This window comes from Clinocottus analis, unplaced genomic scaffold, assembly GCF_023055335.1.
Source record: "Clinocottus analis isolate CAN_PGR_092001 unplaced genomic scaffold, fCliAna1.0.p SCAF_10, whole genome shotgun sequence".
In the NCBI taxonomy this organism is placed as follows: Eukaryota; Metazoa; Chordata; class Actinopteri; order Perciformes; family Cottidae; genus Clinocottus; species Clinocottus analis.
The window spans coordinates 15,272,108-15,292,808 of record NW_027175821.1 but is presented as its reverse complement, the minus strand read 5'-3'; the positions used below and the strand labels follow the sequence as shown (position 1 = coordinate 15,292,808).

Genomic DNA, 20,701 nt, shown 5'->3' with positions numbered 1-20,701 from the left:
ATTGCGAAGTCTGTGTGTCAAGGTTTTCACACTTGGCTCGTTTCCTCATGTCTGATTATGACATGTGCTTCAGGAGGTTCAGAGAGCTTTTAGATACCGCCGGAGGAGCAATTAGGCTTTTGCAGAACACAAACACACACCGTTGGAATATGTCACCTCTTTTTTACTTCAGTAACAATAATAGAGAATGGAGTAATATTTTCAGTCAGCCTCCTTTAAGGTTATGTTAAGTGCTTTTTACCATTGCAGGTGTCTGTGAACAAACCTGAAACTATTGTTTTTTTCAGCAACCCGGATCTAGATTCATTAAAAGTGATGAAGGTGGAAAACTGCAAACTGACCAAAGTATTTTTGGGGGATCAGATTAATGTGTTTTCACAGATGTATCTTTGTAGGTTAGGTTTTTTTTATCACCATCACTAATGTCATGTTCGCTGACCCACACCGAGCGTTCATGTGGCGGACCATGTGTTTTCCTTTTTACAGAACTGGTCCAACAGCGTAACTATTTCCTCTTGTGGGTTAAGATATAACATGTTATGCCAGTTATTGGAAACCTTCTTCAGCGATGACAATTATTGAAAGTGTTTTGTAATTCCCATTAAGGCTGCAGTAAAAAAATGAAGGAAAAAAAAGACATTTTTCTGATCAGTCTTTTAGTACAGACATCTGTGTCCTCCACTAGTCTCGAGGTCGCTCAATGTAAAATAAAATAAACAAAGAAGAACCACAGTTTAGGATCACCCTGCAGCTACGGAGCAGTAATCCTGGCGAATACACACAGCTGTAGCTATTTAAAGTCTTCATTTATCACACATGCACCTGTAAATCATCGACAGTCCTCATCATCAAACACCAAATAGGCACCGATGCTGATTTCATGATAGTGATTTGTTTACAGCACTCCTGTTGGAATGAGTTTACAAAGTGCTTCACTAACATGGAAGTAAAATGATGTGTACTAGGCTAACAATGGAAAAGACAACAATGAAAGCAATAAAGTTGTGCAGATAAAAGCATCGCCTTTGCCAATGTTTTACAAGAGACACAACATCACAGAATGACATCGTATATTAGATTAAATCTCCCACTTTATTAATTTCCACTCTCATCAGCCTGTTATAGATATGGACTATATGTACGGCGATATCGATATCGTGATATGAGACTAGATATCGTCTTACATTTTGGATATCTTAAGAAGTAGTTTTGTCTTTTCCTGCCTATAAATGCTGCAATATAAAGCAATGTCATTTTCTGAACTTTTAAACTTCTCATCAGGTTGTTCTGTCATTTGTGTCTACCCACCTTTTGTCTTTATATACACATTACTGATAAGTATTTATCGAATAAATCATTTATAGATACACATATTTATATCTTTTATAGCCCTGATAACATCTGTGGGATGGGAACGCTAGTGGGTCGAACCACCACTTTGGTCCAGACTGAAATATCACAACAACTATACGATTGATTGTCATAACGTGTTGTACAGACAATCACGTTGCCCAGCGGGTGAATCCTGATGACGAGTGATCCCCTGACTTTTCATCTCAAAGCACCAGAAGGTCAAGTACTAGTGGATGGATTTTCATTGGGTGGAAACACTCATCTCCCTCTCTGCAGGAAATGGTATCACTTTAGCTATCCCCTGATCTATTGCTACATCATGCTCAGTATTTTAATTTGTCCAATACTTAATAAAGAATAACTGCAAAATGACTCCCATTCCAATCCGCGTTAGCTAAACTTTGTGCTTAGTGCGGATGAGCCGATCTGCTGTCGATGAAACTTTGAACAGTATACCTGCTAAACATCCGCATGCTTCCTGTTGAACTCTACAGGCTGGCATGGAAGCTCCTCCCATATCCAGTCATAACTGGATTCAGTATTTTAGGGTCAGGTCCCGTTCTTAACTACTTGTGCACAGTAAAGACACAATCACTGTTGCAATTAGAGAGTCTGTCAGGACAGCGTATCTTCATTAAAAGTCTCTTTCATTTGTGTTCTTACTCCTGGAATTAATGTAATCTCCACTGACCGAGACCGCTTGACCGGTGAGTCTCGGTCCGCGACTCTGGTGCGGATTTGTTTGGGATGTGAACGCATCACAGGATTTTAGGATCAGAGGTTAGTGATTTTAACGTGATTTCAAAAACTATTAATAAATCTATCTTCTTATTGCAAAATCCGCTGTGGAAGCAATCGTATAATTGAGCTGCATATGTAATTGAGCTGCATGTGGTCATGTATGTAACGAGAGATAAACCGACCAATTGGCTTCTGATTCAAACGACCCGATGATGACACAACTAACTTGATATTTACTCCTCTTGGTTTTTGAAACATCAGTTTGCAGGAATTGGACCAGGACTCAAGTAAAACGAGTAATCATGCCCTACCCGACCCCCACCCCTCTCACCAGAGGTGAAAGCACCCTTAACTGAAGGCCAATGCCTTCTGTCAAAGCAGTCGCTGATAAGAGATTGATTAAAGTCATGAATGGATAAATCCTTTAAGTCCCAACTTAACCACCCCCCTCGCTGCCTTTGCAAACAAAAGCTCAAACTGGTTTTCAAAAGTGAAAATACAATGAGAACACACACACGCACAGAATCCAGTTGTTACTCGTCGGCTCAGACCGACAAAGGTGCTCACTGGAAACAGCGATTGGAGTCATGAATAACAACCACCATCCATCTTCCGTGTGTTCACCTATAATCTTTTGTTTACGATTCCCTCCGTTTAGACGGCAGCCTTGCATTATGGGCTCAATTTGTACGTGTGTGGGGGCTTCTCATATTGCAGAGAAAGAATGAGGCATTCAAGAATAAAACAAACTGACAGGAAAGAGAAATGAACGTTTGAAAAGAAAACTTGCTTTTGTAATGCATGGCGAGAACATGGCAACATCATGCTCCTGCCTCTAATGATGGGGAGAGATTAATAATACACATGTTTGTCATTGTGACAACGAGATGCAAGTACACGCAACATAATGAAGGCGTTAACGCTGTGACATCGGGTTTATTACAATTCATTGCAGTGGATTCAGAGAAGCCGGCATTTGCAATATTGTGTATTTCTTGGAGCTGAGTGCCTGAAATTATGTATATTTATTATTCACTGAAATGTCACTTTTTCACTTAATATTATGTTTGTGTGCATGTTCAGAGATGGACCAGGCAGGACGAGTTTTGTCTCAGCTTGCTATAAATTGGAAGACCATCTCCTCTTCAGCTGAAGGTCCTCTTAGGGAAAGCATTCGATTAAATTCGAGGGTGGTGAAGGTTGAGGAAGGGAGATGGTTATTCATTAACTCAAAGGTTTCTATTTAGGACCTGATGCTTTCTTGGAGAAGCAAGACATCACTTAGAATACAAGTGTTCAGTGCATTGAAAAGACCTCTCAAGCAAAGCGGATGAAATGTGTACACCCTTGGATGGTAGGAACAGCGTAGTTCAATACGTCCTGTAGCTGTTGTGCCTTCTTCTGTTACTCCCTGCACGCTGTAAAAGAGCTTTATCTCGTGTTAAATAAAGGGCCTTTTCGATGACCGGTCACAGTCAGTGGAAACTTTGGTGACGAATACATTGTTCTTTCTGGGACTGCTTCACAAAAAAGCCACCCCCGGTTTGATGGTTTCACTATGAAACAGCAGCAGTCAGTAATGTTTAGTTTGAATTAGCAGTAAAAAAAAAAAAAAAGCTTGGCTATGTGGGAGAGCAAACGGTAACAATGAGGCTGATATCAATGAGAAAAAATGACAAACATTTACCATTTTCAACATGCTCGTGTTGGAAAATGTTAGCTGAAACTATCCGAATATCATTAGTTATTGAAATGGTTTAAGTACCAAAACTCCCTGCTGGATCCGAGCGGTCGTAGTTGAGCAACATGTGTAGTTCATGTGGTTCATGGAGCTGACTTCTACAATCATCAATTACAGTCTTTTTAATACAAAATCTCTTCAGAGTCCTTTATGCCTGTGATGCCATGAATTGCATTGCATCGTTCCTCCATCAATATTTCTTGCCTTGTGCTTTTGGTACTGTATATTGCATACTTGAAGTAATATATAAAAGTGTACTCAGGGTCCAAAAGTAAGTTTTCTCCTCACCTGCAGCTCAAATTGTTTGACTAACCACTTCGATCTGTTTCTAATGGTAGACTCTGAGTCAGTGGAACCAAACAATAGAAATGTGGAATACATCAGGTTATGTAAATCTTTTGACTATTTAAAAAAAAAACTATTTATAACTGAGATTTTTTTGTATCTGCAACAGCCAACATTTACCTGTGTTTGGCATTTGGCAGATGCTAATTATGTTTCCCGAGTGTTATGATCACGATAGTCGTCTTTACTGGCAGCTGCATATCTAAGCTTTGCCAATAAAATCCTTTATGCACGCATCTCTGATTGAGCTTTTTGTGGATGAGATTGTTTGAAAATGTGACAACTGTGCTTGTCTTTTGAGTTAGGAATAAATCATTAATATGGCTTGTATGTCATTTTCTCTGAGTGATGGTTGAAAATAGCCACTGTTGGAAAAGGATCAACTGATTTCAAAAAAATAATAAAATAGGAATCTGTACCACATGTCTCATGTATAGTAGGATGGAAGTGCTTCTCTTTTTATTACTTTGAAGTTAAATTACTCTGCATTTCTAGGTCTCTGTGCACTTTTTGTTTGATGTCTCACATGAAGTATAAGTGGAGCTGACATTGTTTTATTTGGAATGTAGATGGATATTTCGCAGTCTTAATCAATCTACTTTGCTTTGATATCTGAAATTCTGGACAAATTTTGTCCCATAAAAGCAAATAATGTTGTCTTTTGCCGAGTATCAGACAGCAGCATTTGATCAAAAACAAATACAGGTTACATCTTTGCAAAGATGACACTGGTAACACTGTTTTCACTTTTGCCAGCAATTTAAATGAGCTCCTAGAAGTTGTCCGTTAAAAAGCAAACTATGTACGTAGGACACTAAAGGACACCTCACTTTCACAATATGATGAACTTCACTTTTCTCTCAAAGGCAAAGTGTTATAATTCAGGAGCTTAATGTGACCAGCAGGAGATCGATAAAGAATAAGACAAATTTAATATTCACTTGGATTTTCATTGAAGTGTGTCACGTCTATCCCTTTACATTTAATCACTTTTTATAAGTGAATTAAACTGCTGAATACCAATCCATAAACGTCTCTTCCCCTCAAAAAAAAACTTTTATTTTTAATAAACAATCATTTGCTCTGTAAAGATTTAGCCGAGCAATGTCTACCTAAGCAGAGAATGAAGTCACTCTCCCGTGTGTGTTGTTATCCGAGCTTCTCTTTGCTTTGTTGTCATAGCCGGGCCGGCCGTGCGTCCTTGTAGCTGTTAGTTAACTGCTCCGTACTATGCTCATAAAGCGGTTGCAGCTGATAACCGTAGCGTCCATCCTCTGGTTCCCCTTCAGGTAAATACTGTTTGCTCAGTCAGGATGTTGAGCTGTTTTGCGCTGTTTGCACCTTTGGCTATGAATCACCGTCTTGGCGTCTAAAAGTTGAGAGACGTGGAGAGGCAATCAAAAGGTTGACAATATCGGCCCTTGCACCTTTAAAAAGCACTGAAACAAAGGTGATGTTTTACAATTTCCCTCCGCAGCCTCACTGCTTTGTAGGTATATAGGAGTGTGGGTTACATTCCAGCTGACTTCATTAAGTTTCATTTTCCATTTTATCTCTCCTGAAGTGGACCATTAAGCCGGTGCGCAAGGGTAACTGATCAGCTAATCTGCCAGTGATTTATGTGGCAGGGAAACTGAGGCCTTAACTGAGCCTCAGAACACATTGATTACTGACATGGTTAATTGGCTAAACCCACTGGTACATAGAGACGGGCTTATTGGAAATGTCAAATCAAGCGGCTCATTTGCATTCATGATGTATGGTGTCTATTCCAGCTTCTGCCCAGGCAGCACAAACTACCACACATAGCAGGACGGGTCTGGGAACTCTGCCTTGAATTTGCAACGGACCATCTGGCCTTGGGTCGGACATTGCCGTTGGTTTATTTATTTATTTTTTCCCAGCGTTCCCACGTCAGTATTGGATGCATGTCGCTGGCATAGAGGATGAGAGCGTCAATTACTTCTGATGTTAGTTCACCTGTGGGGTTTGAGAAAAGATCCACCTTTACAAACGGCACATGTTATTGATGGAAAGGTGTTGACAAAATGGGAAATATGTTGGTGTATTACTTTCTTTTTTTTGGAGCATACGTGTGTGTGTGTGTGTGTGTTTATTTTGAAGATCAAAACGAAAGCTGAGACGAATTTTCCCAAGAAATACCTTTAGCGTAAGCAGATGAAAGCAGCATGAAATAGAATATTTCTGACATCAAAACCACATTACGGTAGAAAACCGAGGTGGTGTGAGTTTAAAGTCTCTGAATAATGGGATCTTCTTGTCTTATTGTGGGTCATGCTTAGGAATGTGGTTTTAGAATAACCTGAAAACACAAATGTAAAAAAACCAAACATACTTTTAATTCTGCAGATAACGTTTGAGTAGCAATAGCACCATTTAGTCTGACTTAATTGGACAAACACATAAGGAGAAAAACATCATGTAAGACAACACTAAATGACAGCAGGGCTACAAAGGAAATGGCTTCCTTTTCAGTAACTGAACAATATTTTTTTTAAAACTACAAGAAATATGAGAGGAAGGACTCAAAAGAAGAGTGGCAGCTCTTGTTAATAAAGGCTCTCCACCTCCACAGCAATTAACTTCAGCAAGGGTTTGTACTTCATTTGTGTGGCTTATGAGCTTCATGACTAAAATGTCTGAAATAAAATTTTTACATTGCTAATTGTTTCAATTTTTACATCTAGGGTCTTGATGCATATATTATATTTTTGTAAGAAATCCTATTTCTGCATATTATTGTTCCCAATTGGCTGCAATAGTCATTTCTTATTCATCCATCAGACCCCTTCATGTTCTAGCTTCTATGTTCTGGCTTATCACAGAAATAGTCGACATTGAACCGAAACCGCAATCTTTCCCGACCTTAACCAAAAGATTTCTGTTCCCTAAACTAAACCACAGGCAGGACTCAGGAGGCAAACCCTGAGACGACTCCACTCAAATTCAAGATACACGGCAGGATTTGAAAGCCACAAAAGCCACAAAAGTTGATTACATTTGAATTACATATTAATATGCCTCATGTGTCAGCTGTAACATAAAAACCATCATATAATGCAGTCATAATATATTTCCATTTGTCATCCACAATATGACTTTACAAACAGCTATGCTACAACTACCAGTAGTATGGACATGCCTTAAATACATTTCCCTTTTCTCTATATCCCAAATGTTTACCCAAAGTATTTATCCTGCCGTAAAGCCCAGTGATGCACACGAACAACCAGCAGCTCCCTTCTCACCAGCTGTTATGTTGGCTCACTGAGATTAAGTTGGATAAACTGACACGGTACTGGGTTTTCACCACAGCAGCAGATTATTACGTCTATAAGTCTTTCACTTGCTCTCTGTACATTCTGTACACAACACACACTATGCAAGTCCTCTGGCTCACTGAATAGCCTTGCAGCTAAACTTAAGAGGTTAAAGCTACTCATGGCAAGGTGAGTCAGAATCAATGAGAGCATGGTTCAGCATTTGTATAAGTCTGCCACTCACGTAAGTACAGCTCGCATTATAAATCCAAGGTTTCATAACTTAAACTGTGAGACGTTAGCAAGAGTAGTTCCAGAAATTCAGCCTGCACGCCTCGGTGTGAGATAGTCAAGAAGCATGTTTCCATATTCCTTCCTCTCTCCAAACTGTCATCTGTCCCTTTCTTCTCCTCCAAGTGTAAAATAGTTGGTTCAATAATTTAGTTTGAATGAGTTTCAAGGGCTTTTCTTTATTCTACTGGCTGAGGCAGCTGTGGCTCAGGAGCTAGAACTGGTCCTCCACGAGGTCGGTGGTTCGGTCTCCAGCGTCTCCTGTCCACAAGACACGAAACCCCAACCCCCCCGATGGCCAGGACCTCGCATGCGAGAGTGTGTGAATGTTTGTGTGAGAGACATATTGTAAAGCAATATAATATCATCATTTATCAACGTCTTGGTTGAACTTATTCATTGTTCTAATTTAGCATTAAATATGAAAATACATTTGATGTAAATGTCTTTAGTTCTGCAGGTATTTGGTAATAAAGCAAAGTACTGGACACATTAAAGCATCAACCTGATGGAAAAACAATAAATGTCAACCTCTTGTTGGCACCACATAAAAAGTCAGGGATCACTAAAGTCACAAGGATTCATCCTCAGGGGACAATAAATGTCTAAATTTCATAGCAATACATCCAGGATGTGTTGGGTTTCTCTTTGTCTGGAACACAGAGGTGGACAGACAACTTGACAGTGCCCTCCCCAGAGCCAGTCTGCTGCCGTGCCTAAAACCATGACATACAAACCAGACAGTAGATCTTTCTTGAGCGGTGCTCCTCCTGAAAACAGTAGACTGAAGACAGTCCATCACACATAATATGTTGGATTCCCCCTCAGAGTTTCATCGAACTGAAGATGCATGATGCATCTCAAGTTCTGCAGCAACAGTTCCCCTGGTAGTTGTGAGAGGAGCGCTGTGATGACACTTGCAGGAGAATCTCACCTGTGCATTCCCCCAATTTCAGACTGAGACAATAAGCCACACAGCTGATTTTAACTGAATCCTTTCTTATTCCTGACATTTGTGTCAGACTTCTCCTTTTTTATCTCATCTTTACACCTCAACTGCCATCTCAAATCCCCCTCATCTTTCTGCTTCTGTTCTCTCTCCCCCACAGCTCTATTAGAGGTTATACTGGCCGGCAGAGACTGCTTGGTGGCTGGAGACTCGTGCTCGAGTGATGAGACTTGTAGTCCACGTCTGCGGACTTTGCGTCAGTGTGTGGCGGGCAACGGCAGCGTGAAGCTGGGGCCCGGTGCCAGGAGCCAGTGTGCCAATGCCGTGTCCGCCCTGCTGTCCAGCCCCTTGCATGGCTGCCAGTGCAAACGGGGCATGAAGAAGGAGAAGAACTGCTTGAGCATCTACTGGAGCCTTCACCAGTCCATCATACATGGTCAGTGCATCCTGAATAGCACATGTCTTTTCTACTGAAAATCTCTTTTTTCTTTTGTGGTGATCCGAACCGAGAGTGTAACAATCTGCATAAGGGATAATTTAGTCGAAATGGAGTCTCAAGGGGTTGAATCAAAAAGATAAAATTAGATGTGTATTGCTCCATATAGTTTAAATGAATTGGGATGTTACAACACTGAACAATGTTTCTTTTGTTCCTTCAGGGCTCAACCTGGTGGAGAGTTATCCCTATGAGACGGTGCATAAGGATTACGACTATGTCCGCTTGGCCTCTATTACAGCTGGCAAGTTCACTGACATTCATTAAGTTTCACCTTATTTTATACAATTTTACCCTTTGAAGAAGTTCGGTTCGAGCACAAATACATGACTCAACTGAATTTCCCCTGGAAGCAAAGAAAATAGAGGTCCCTACTGTTTTTTTTTTTAGACACAGTTACCCAATTATTATTATTCTTCTAAACACAATTCCAGCATTCAGAACAATATTTTGTGATGGCATCCTTAATAATTGGCCATGAATATTAATGCAGGCACTTTTCTAAACCACTAACGTATAATAACAAAATATGCTCAAATTTTGAATTATTTCTTATAGCCTCTGGCAAAAAAAAAACCTCAATGAAATCTCATAGAGTTAAAACATGCCACTTATTAAATATTGTGTGTATAAAAACCTTGTGTTAAATGACAAACGCATAACTAGATATGTTGTTTTAACATGTCAAAGGTTTTCCAAAGGTTACGTTTAGGCAAGTAAATGAACATTAGGTGAGATCAAAACTGTTAAAGGATGTTTTAATGTTATGGTAATTGTTTGTTCATGGATTGTTTCTTTATGGTTATAAGTAAATAAGGAATGAAAAAGTGACTTGCATTAGAAGATTGCTTTGCATATATAGGCTATATATCCATCTGCTAATCCGACCAGAACATTCATGTTACAAAACTGCAGAAACAAAACTGATGACTCATCCCCAAAGTTCAAACAGTTCGGCCTGTTGCTCATTTCTGAGGCAACATGCCACACGGAGGACCAGGGTTTGCTCCCACGCTCAACATGATCATTCATAAATTAAGGCCGGCTTTATTCACAGATGCAATAAAAACTGGTAGTTGTCTTGTTCTTTTCATTGCACACACATTGTCACACTTTCCATTGGATCGGACTTTGGTCTGGTGTATTTTCAGGCTTTCCTAAATCGTATAGAAATCAGCTTTTCTTTTATTCACAGAGAGGTGAAGTCCCTCCTCTTCTGGTGTCACCCATGGGACCTCATGCCAGATTTTTAAAAAAGAGAGGGATTTGCAGCAGCCAGTGTACAGACAAAGAGTTTTTTTTGTTGTTTTTTTTAAAAAGCACATAGTAGGTTAACAGTAGGCAGCCATCTTGACAAGTTGGGTCAGACGGATGGAGAGTCGTGGCCCCGGTTCTTCTGCTAGCAATAATGTAAAAAAGCCCACTGGGTCATAATAGTGTCCTTATTTTCATTTAAAGAAAGTGTTTTCTTTTCAAAGCCTATGGAGAACCACACTCGTCTCCTAAAACTCATTTTGTTATTCTGGTCCTCAGGAAATGAGCCTCCATTGTTTATTCAGAGACTCTTCCACTTTCCAAACTACTGATCTCAACTTGTGAACATCTAACAAAGACACATCTGTTGAATAATCAAACTTGAACACATACTACAGGTCACATACGCTCCTATTCACATAAACGCATCTTCTTTTCTGCTCTGTTGATATTATGTTTCCACTGATATCCACGCTCGTCTTTGACCTTACTTTTATCCACAGACTCGGATGTTGGCATGACAACTGTGAATCGCTGCCTGGATGCGGCCAAGGCTTGCAACGTGGATGACTTGTGCCAGAAGCTCCGCACAGATTATGTCTCAGCTTGCATCAAACCCGCTGCCAAGTCCGGCCTTTGCAATCGGCCTAAATGCAACAAGGCTCTGCGCAGGTTCTTTGACCGCGTCCCCGCCGACTACACACACGAGCTGCTCTTCTGCCCCTGCACGGACACGGCATGCGCGGAGCGTCGGAGGCAGACTATTGTACCCAGCTGCTCCTATGAAAGCGTGGAAAAACCCAACTGCATCACACAGATGAGGATCTGCAAGGCTGACTATGTGTGCAGGTGAGAAGGCAGCGAAATAGTAGCTTTTAATTGGCTCACATTCATTGCACGTCTTTCTCTCCGTAACAGATATTAAAGTTATTTCTCACTTCGCCACTTGGTCCCTTAAGGATACGGTAACATATTGCTGCAATAAGATCATAATCCCCAGTTTTGTTTGGCTTAATGAACTAATTCTTTTCTCAAAGTATCCCAAATCAGCAAAGCCAATGTTTAACCACTCCCAGTGTATTCAAGTACTCCATGGATGTATTAAATATACACACATACATATTTGGACCAGTGATGTTCAGTATTATGGCTCTTCGAAACCAAATAAACAGCCAACCAATCAACAAAATGGCCCACTGTTTCACCCTAAAGCTTTCTACCACCGTCGGTTAGAACACCCCAGAGAGCCCGTTGGAATAACACATTAAATATTTAGCACAGATAAAGAGCCAGATGGATCAGAGTTATCGCTCATTGCTATCTCTGGTCATGGCCATTATTTTTCACAGCCCCATTACACTCAGAAGGCTTCACTAATGATCCCAGGTCTGGTGGATGAAATATATTACTCTTTCTATCATTTTCACATTACAGTCCAATGCTTTCAGTCTTCACCACGTCCAACAATATTTCTTTATGTCATCGGGGCCAACTCTTAATTAAATTAAAGTTAGAGTATAAATATTTAATAAAAAAGAGAACCAACAAACTTTTTACATAAAAACAATACAGTGAGCTATCATGTTCTCGCTAACTACTGCCCGATGCTTTTCTAGGTCTCGCCTGGCACAGTTCCAGTACGACTGCGAACCCTCCGAAACGTCTGCCAATGGCTGCAAGCAAGAGAACTATGGAGCCTGTCTCCTCGCCTACACAGGGCTCCTAGGTAGGTGCCCACCTGAGAGGCGATTCACCGGAAACACAGAAAGGAAAAAGGGACAAAATTAACAGATGGAAGAAGAAAGAGATATAGAGAAATTTAAAGGAAGTGATGCACCATATGCTGTGTTGGAGAGAGAAAGGCAAAAGTGTGCAGCAACAAAGAGGCAGGAATGTGTGAAAGCTCACAAGAGAGACTATTAATAAACAGGTTAAGAGTGAGTGGGAGAATAAAATTAAACTATTTCCAAACCAAAAGACGAAAGTTCAACATGGTTTAGGATAAAGAAGCATACTATTAAAAACAGAGGCGTTTTACACAATGTGAGGTGTGTTGAATTTGTTTTTTAACAGTCCGTAAAAAGAAAGAGAACATCCACTTCTTTTCCTCACACTGGAGAGAGAAGCTAACTTAATGCATTCGCAGAACCTCGAATGGTGCCATGGTGCCCCTGAGCACAAACACACACTTGGAATTTTCCTTCCTGTCTTGTATTTATTAAAACACTTGAAATCGCACCTCCACCATGTTGAAATGGGAAAAACAGCCACAGAAAAAGAAAAAAAACAAACACCAAAGACCATGACTATGACCTAAAAAAAGAGAAAAATGGAGAATTTGCCTGCAGCTTGTCTAATACAACACAACTAGAATATGATTAACCCTGTGCATCTGGCCAGGATAGGAGATGCAGCGTCCATTAATGTTTTAGATAATAAAGCACTACAGTGCACCAACTCAAAAGGAACATTAATATTTAATAATACTGAATGAGGCCTGGTGCGCTCTCTCCGCAGGAAGCACAATAACTCCCAACTACGTCGACAACTCAACGTCCAGCGTGGCTCCGTGGTGCTCCTGCGCGGCCAGTGGGAGCCGGAGAGAAGACTGTGATCATTTCCTGGGATACTTCAATGACAACATCTGTCTCCGTGAGTCTCACTCAACGTACTGAAATGTACCAACACAGGTTTTTGCGGCAGGGTGCTTGTTGCGGTTATGAGTGGTTTTTTTTTTCCTTCTTCTTCTTTCCATTTGTCTTTATGTTGTTGTTTTTTTCGACTGATTTATGATTCAGTTGCTGACAAAACAAAAAAAAAAAGCAAGTCTTTTGGCAGGAAAACTAGGCCAACAGCCGTGAGACAACAACTATTTTAAAGCGTAGTGTAGAATACAGTTTCTCTTCAGCTCCAAGGACACAAACTGCATCATCACATGGCCTCAATGAACAGTTTGTAAGATCAGAATTGCACTAATATAGTATATGACAGTCCACTCAGATCACAGCTTGTTATATTTCACAGTTCAGCGCTCAATTACAACTTGCATGTGCATCGACCTCCGTTGCCTTGGAGATGAATGTGTCTGTGACTTTGATTCCTGTAATCGATGCTTTCAGACACTTGTGCATGTTCAGTGACCTCACGCTTTGCGCACACTGCATATCATTTTAGTTTGTTTAGGGGACACACCTTATTTCTTCCCGGGCAATGCTACGTTGTGATGAAACAAATTATATTTGATGGGTAAGATTCAGCAGGAGAAAAGCTGGTTAATGTTAACTGTTTGTCCTGCTTGGCTGAATAAAAAAGCTAACAGCTAACAGCTAACAGAGGCTGCAATGACTTGAGATGATTCCTTCAAGCATTATTCATTAAAAAATTGTTATTATAATTATATATAATTATAGCCTTTTCATGAAGTTTTCTAATGTAATCTTGTCAAATATTAAGTTCAATAAAGATGCATTAATAATGGTTTGAAGGAGATGTTTTTGCAGGAGGGGATGTGTCCTTCAGAGGAGTACGTAGTGTTTTTAACACACCATGTCAGTTTGCTGCTCACACAGTATATATATATATATATATATATATATATATATATATATATATATATATATATATATATATATATATATATATATATATATATAAAGACTGGTGGAGACAGCAAGAAAATCCATCGATCAGCATCCCTTATCCTGACTGTTTAACACAATATGTTTCATATGTTTAATCCGCACAAAACCAAAGTGTACAGGAATATAAATTACGGTTTGACTGGAGGTTGTGGGACAATTTCTTGACCAGGAGCTTTAAAAAATGTCCAATTCTTCAATTTTATACCGTTTATAGACATCGTCCAGACTAGAAATATGAGCCATCTCGCAGCTTTTTTTGGTTCATGCTGCATAGGAAGCCATATGTTTACATAACCTGAGATTAGAAAGTAAATGCAAATACCTCAGGTGCTTGTTTGGATTTCTATGGTTTCATTTAATTTCCGCACGCTGCTGGTGCAGCCAGAGTAATTTAATTATGACATGAATTACAGAATACAGAGAAAGCGTTCCCTAATCACAATAAATTGTAGTGATGACCTACAACAGGGGACATACAAACAAAGTTTATATGAAAAGCAAAGTAAATAACTTCTGTGATAGACAAAAGCGACAAGACAGAGCTGTTGGGATGCAGAGAGACAGATGTTCCCCAGCATGCCCATCGATTTAACAGTGTGATCTCTCTCTCTCTCTCTCTCTCTCTCTCTCTCTCTCTCTCTCTCTGTCTCTCTCTCTCTCTCTCTCTCTCTCTCTCTCTCTCTCTCTGTCTCTCTGTCTCTCTCTCTCTCTCTCTTGGTATTAATCATTTGCTTCACGCTGTAACTTTAGTAATGCGTCCTGGGTGTTCAGTCTTCTTCCTGAATTATAATAATTGGATATTTATTGAATCGCTTCCTGATGTACGTTCTCTTTCTTTTTAACAATTGAACAAAATTAGAGCCCTAACTCATGACAACGTCAGAAAATTGCTGATTCGTGTGGACAACAATGATCTGTTGCATTGGTATCGAGGGACATTTCTTCCTCCCTGGGGTCTTTACTGACCCGTCACTAAAGCTACTAATAAACATAATATTGCTCGCAAATGTTTTACAACGTAATGTCACAAATCTACAAATCTCCGAAATTCCCTTTTTGGTCTATCTGCCAGTGTCACATGAACAGAAAAGGTTTCCAGGCCAAACATTTTTCAACTGCCCATAAAACTAAAATAACAACTACTCACACTCTGAATAACATCGCTCACGTTACCTGAAGTGGACGAGGACGGATGGGTGCCAAATGTTTTTTATAAATTGCTGGTATATGGCTGCCTCACTTAAAAGAAGTTGATTGCATTTGTGATGACTGTAGTTATCAGCATCTACTCAACAAAATGAAGCCACTCTTCGGATCTTTTTGTTCTGTCTCCCACGATGCGTGTCTCCCGTACCGAGCAGGATTCAGTTTGTGTCAGAGGAAAACACAACTCGTGATGTTGTTGTTTTTTCCGCGTAGAGCTCCCTCCATAACTTATGAAGTACCTACAGCAGAACCGGGTGAGGGGGCTCTGCACTGGGGCACCGTTGTGTTAACACAACCCTGTGCTTAAAATCTAAGAAAACATAATATTCAGTATTAAGTATTATCACCAAACACTACATGAAGTATCAAAAGTACAGTCACTGTGCAGTAAAATGTTCCCGGTCAGTGTTTTACACTACATTTTACGAGATTACACTAGTAAAACTTTACTTAACTCTGTGATGGTTATCATTAAATGTTGTTGGTTGGGGTTTACAATGATCCATCACACCACTACTCAGAAGCATCACAATAAGATCCAGACAATGAGTCTTGAGCTCCGTCACAGCCCAAGTGTTACATCATCCTTAATAATCCAGAAGTTCAACATGGGTGTCTAGTAATTTATATCATATTATGCCTTGTATTCCTAATGCTCATTCTCGTCTTGACATTTCTATTATGACCTCTGCTCTGGAGAGTGAATAATTAATGGTCCATATAATTGACCTCAGCGAGCACATATCAATGAACCTGTACATAATGAGTATCTCTGCTCGGTGTGTGCGGCGAGATGCATCTTTGGCCAGTCTTTCCTCGAGCGCCCGGCCTAGAAAGGATACAGAGAGAGGTCTCAGAGTTGTTTGGCCAGCGCAAACGCTCTATGAGTTAATGAGGTCGATGTGGAGAGGCAGGTGCAGTTTGGATAGGCTACTTGAAGAGAATACTGAGTATTTTCTGTCTCTCTCTCTTGCCTCTGCTGACCAAATCCAAACTATAGCTCTGGCCCAGCAAACACACTCATGAAAAATGTACAACTCAGAACCTGAGGCATCTGTCATGATTGAATAAGACATGAGTGGAACTCGAACAGAAATAAGATGTTGCTGAAGCTTTATAACAGTTTTTTTATTGGATTTTTATTTGTTTTAATCTCGATGTCAAATGTTTCAGGGAATGCTCTTATGGCGTTTGGAAGTGAATCAGACCAGCAGCCGACTGTCAGCCAGTCCAGTACAGCCGGCCACAGCAGCAGAGAGAACAGGAGCACCGCATCTCCACCAGACACCATCGAAACCATGAAGGACCTTCTGGACACAATAATACCAACACAGGTTTGGTTTTCTTATTGTCTTTACGAATGGATTTTCTATGTGACGATTGGATTTTTTCTAATTATTTTAATAGACTTATGTTTGTAGAAGGATAAGAAAATTGATGTCTGTTTTATGTTTCCATTTCTTCCCTTAGTTATAACAGCATAAACTGTTGTCTGCCATTCAGTCTTTTTTCATAGTACCACTTAGCCTGATCCAACTCACATTTGAAATTCCCATACTGGCAATATTTCTTTAATAAAAACCACAGTATAGCTGAAGAGAGAGACGCACACAGATATAGATATCCATTAACTGGAAACACATATGTTTCAATACCCATAAAAGGCCAAAAAGTGAGCACAAGGTGTAGGCAGTGAGCACTATCTGACACACGGGCATGCTGAGATCAACAAACTCGGTGGTAACTGCCTTCATACAGTCTCGCCACAGTGGACGGTCGTGTTTATATTTTGTTGCCTTTGTGAAAGCCTCGAGGATTGAGGGTCGATTGCTCACCGCGGTGGAGTTTTGATCCGGTTGCTCTTTGTGGATGGAGTCGTAGCCGACTTATTGAACAAGATGTGAGCTGGTACAGGCGCATTTGCATTGCTTTTGTTATTGAGAGCGAACACCTTTTCCTGATGTATGGCTAATTACTAGAGCTGTCCCAAATAGTTTGAAGCTTCATTCACAACGTTGACATTCAAATTATAATTATTAATATACTTACAGAAACATTGCGCGCGAGCGACACAGTGCTGTGTAATTATCTCAGTCCTTAGTTCAAAAGTCAAAATCTGTTAAAAAAAAAGGTAGATGTAATCATTTCCATATGCCTAACATATTTTTTATCTAACAAATGATTCATACACGCACCTGTGTTAACGAGACGGTAGAGCAGAAATCCTACAGCACCATTGATGACATGTATGTATGCACACAATAACATAACATCAGATGTGTGTAGTATAATATTTAACTCCCTGTCAGGAGGTCAGGAGCACTACTCCAGGGAGTCATGCCGTAGGTGCAACATTACCCTGTGCCATGTATGCTGCAGAAGGATAAACAGAAAGCACACCTTTAATACTATGACGCTGGATAGTTCCTAGCTTGACTTCAGTATCAGCCTCGAGAGATGAATGACCAAAATCAGGATAAAAGATTTAGGTCATATCGCCCATTCATAACAGTAATGTTCACCCATGACACTTTAAAGACCACCTATGTACATCTTCCAAGATGGGATAAAGTCAAATAGCTATGTTTCTCGGCCAAGGCTTGACAAGAATTCATGACTATGATCATTTAATCTTACACAGTGACCAAACATTGTGTAGTCAGACTGCTACCGTTGTCTGGTTTTTAATCCTGACCTTCAGAGCTGAAATGAACCCCGACACAAATTACCATCAGTCTGCTTTTCCACAATGAGTTATGATAAACACCTGAAACGCAAAGGGCTGTTTGACACAATTTAATATCATCGAGATTGGACTAGACAAAATAAAAAGTGGCCATAAAATGATTTCTTTCTCTCCTACTAGGCCCTGGGAAATGAACTACTAGTGGGCCAGTCCACCCTGTCATCCAACAGACTCTCAAACTCTGCTTCACCTCCCAACTTATGGCTTCAAGCTGCCTTCAGCCTTCTGTTGTTGCTCCTTCATCTGCTCAACAATGGACAGTAAAGACTGCAGGGGAGCGTGCTGAGGACCTTCCGAGTACCAAGCAGATGGGAGGACCAGTCGGTTCAGAGGAAAATGGACCGTGCGGCGTTACTGCTCCAACTAAACATGTACAGCAATTCTGTTTCTCTATTTTTGTGTCTAAGTGGTCCAGTTCCACCGGCCGGTGCTCTCACTCAGACTGTGGGACACCTCTGCAGACCGAGGCCAGTCTGTACATTTGTACATTGTCGTTGCGATCAAACCAAGCCGAAACAAAGTCAGAGTGCCGCTTTTGTGGAATAACGCAGCTCTAAGCTATCCAACTGTATCCATTTTCAAGAGTTATTATGAAAATATACTGCAGCTATGTATGATACAAAAAGACATTACATATGTCGGTACCCTTGAAGATTTGTATTGTCAACAGAAGCTCCTATTTGAAATAGTGTAAGGGAAAAATGGTTGGAGTAAACCAGTGAACTGTGTGTCTTCTCTGTTTTCAGCACACAGCATGATTAGAAAGCTTCTGGAGTATATGGGGCTTTAATATCACTTTCTTCAAGTGACTGAAAGAGAAACATTATTTCTGATAAATACAGGAATTGTGGCAAGACAGAAAGACTGAATAGAGCTATTTTTGCTCAGACATCCAGGACAAACACTATAATTCTTACCCGTCCAGCAGCTCCATCTAGAAAACATGTGGCCAGCAGAGTACACAAGATAAACGTTGACATTAATTGTCCTCTTCATCAAGACTGTTGCCCGTTGTCAAACTAGCTCACACCAGTTTATCTGTTCCTGCTAAAGCTGCAGTAGGCGTTCATAGAAATAGTCCTGGATCTCTATCAGCAAAGACAAGCTCTCGGACTGGAAAGGAAATAATCAGAGGAGCAGTAACTTTCTTACTTGTAGCTGCTGTACTATGTGTTTGTGAGCGTAATACCCTTTTATTTCTCACCGTGTCCGTGAACATTGCTGCGGCGCTTTGAGTGTTTGTGCCAGAAAGGAAAGTGAAGGATTTGACTTATTGAACGATGTCAACTGCAGCACGGAGCCCGTTTGAATTCAGACAGTTATGAATGATTCAGTATTTTCTGTTGTGGGAATGTGCCAGTGAATTCTGAACAGGACCAGAGGTGCTGCAAATAAAAGTTCTCAGATCATTATGTTTACACATTAGCATCATTCCACCTTTTTTTCTTAAATGACAAATGCTTTGTTCGCTGGGCGGAGGTACATCGTCTCAGGAGACAGAAACAACACAACTGGAATACATGTTCGCCTAAACTGTCACTTGTAAGACTTTTGTGAAATGAGGACATACCTGTTTTTTTTAGCATAATCCAGCAATTTAGGAAACTGAAACTGATCTGTATCACTAAAAGCTCTTCAGCCGCTTCACTTCTGAACTATTAAACTTATCTTTTGCTTTTCTGGATCTTAATAGAAACCATTTTCACCCCTTAAAGCCATACAGCTTATTACTATCCAAGTATGTGATAACATTTGTATTCATTCCTTATATGACAACTTCAACTATTTTTAGCCTTCCTTACTCTGCAGCAAAGGCAGAGAGCAAAAACTATACTGGAATTATGGGCGGGAGGAGCACTGTGACTGTGCAAGAAATAGTTGTCAGTTTTTGACTTTCTGCTTACACCCAGAAGGTAAAGTGATGTCTTTCATTGGGTAATTTGTGCTGACAATCTCCCTTAACCCTTAACTGTTTCATTGTTTACATCTTGCCTATTGGTAGCTGCAAAGAAACAATTAACAGAACTGGAGTCTGGATAATTAAAGCCTCCTTGTAACACAGGAAGATGTGATTATCTTCTTGTTAGTGTTGTTAGATGTGAGGTGGGAAACTAACAGCACTGTCAATAATCATGACGGTGTCAGATGGGAAAAGAAAAAAGAAAAAATATCAATTGAAAAACAAACCAATTAAAAAATAACATAGGTTTAAACTACAATGCAAACTTTTTTATAGCATTTTAAGAGTATCATATAAAGATTATAAGCTGTGTGTTCAGCTAAATGCTTAAACAACTATTTCAAAAACACACAAAGTTAAACTCCGAGCTAAAGATAACCTGAAACTACTCAAATTAGAAAAATCTAACAAAACAATATATATATCAATTCGATAACCAACCTACTAAATACTATAAACACACAACTATCAAAATGTTCAATAACAAAATTACAAAACACATTGATGAAATCAAGCAGTCTAATTGGTTCACAGCGAATGTAATACCTAGATACCACAAAGACATCTAATTACTTTGCACTTTCACTATCGATCTGTCTGAGGAAAAGAAAAAAAGAAAAAGGTTGAACAAAGTCGGGTTAGGTTTGACGATGTTGCTCAGAATATTCGAGAAGGCAGCAATGCAGCAGAAATCCAT

The 20,701-nt window shown here is 40.0% G+C and overlaps 1 protein-coding gene across 1 annotated transcript in view; it reads left to right on the top strand.

Moving 5' to 3' along the window:
* gfra4b (GDNF family receptor alpha 4b) overlaps positions 1 to 20,423 on the top strand; it is a 37,183-nt gene extending 16,760 nt beyond the window's left edge. The window contains exons 2-8 of the mRNA XM_068584483.1: positions 8,862 to 9,137; positions 9,361 to 9,441; positions 10,955 to 11,300; positions 12,068 to 12,177; positions 12,969 to 13,103; positions 16,472 to 16,632; positions 18,165 to 20,423. Coding sequence (XP_068440584.1) covers positions 8,862 to 9,137; positions 9,361 to 9,441; positions 10,955 to 11,300; positions 12,068 to 12,177; positions 12,969 to 13,103; positions 16,472 to 16,632; positions 18,165 to 18,308 — 1,253 coding nt within the window. The 3' untranslated portion in view covers positions 18,309 to 20,423. The remainder of the gene's footprint in view (positions 1 to 8,861; positions 9,138 to 9,360; positions 9,442 to 10,954; positions 11,301 to 12,067; positions 12,178 to 12,968; positions 13,104 to 16,471; positions 16,633 to 18,164) is intronic.
* Positions 20,424 to 20,701: the final 278 nt, after the last annotated feature.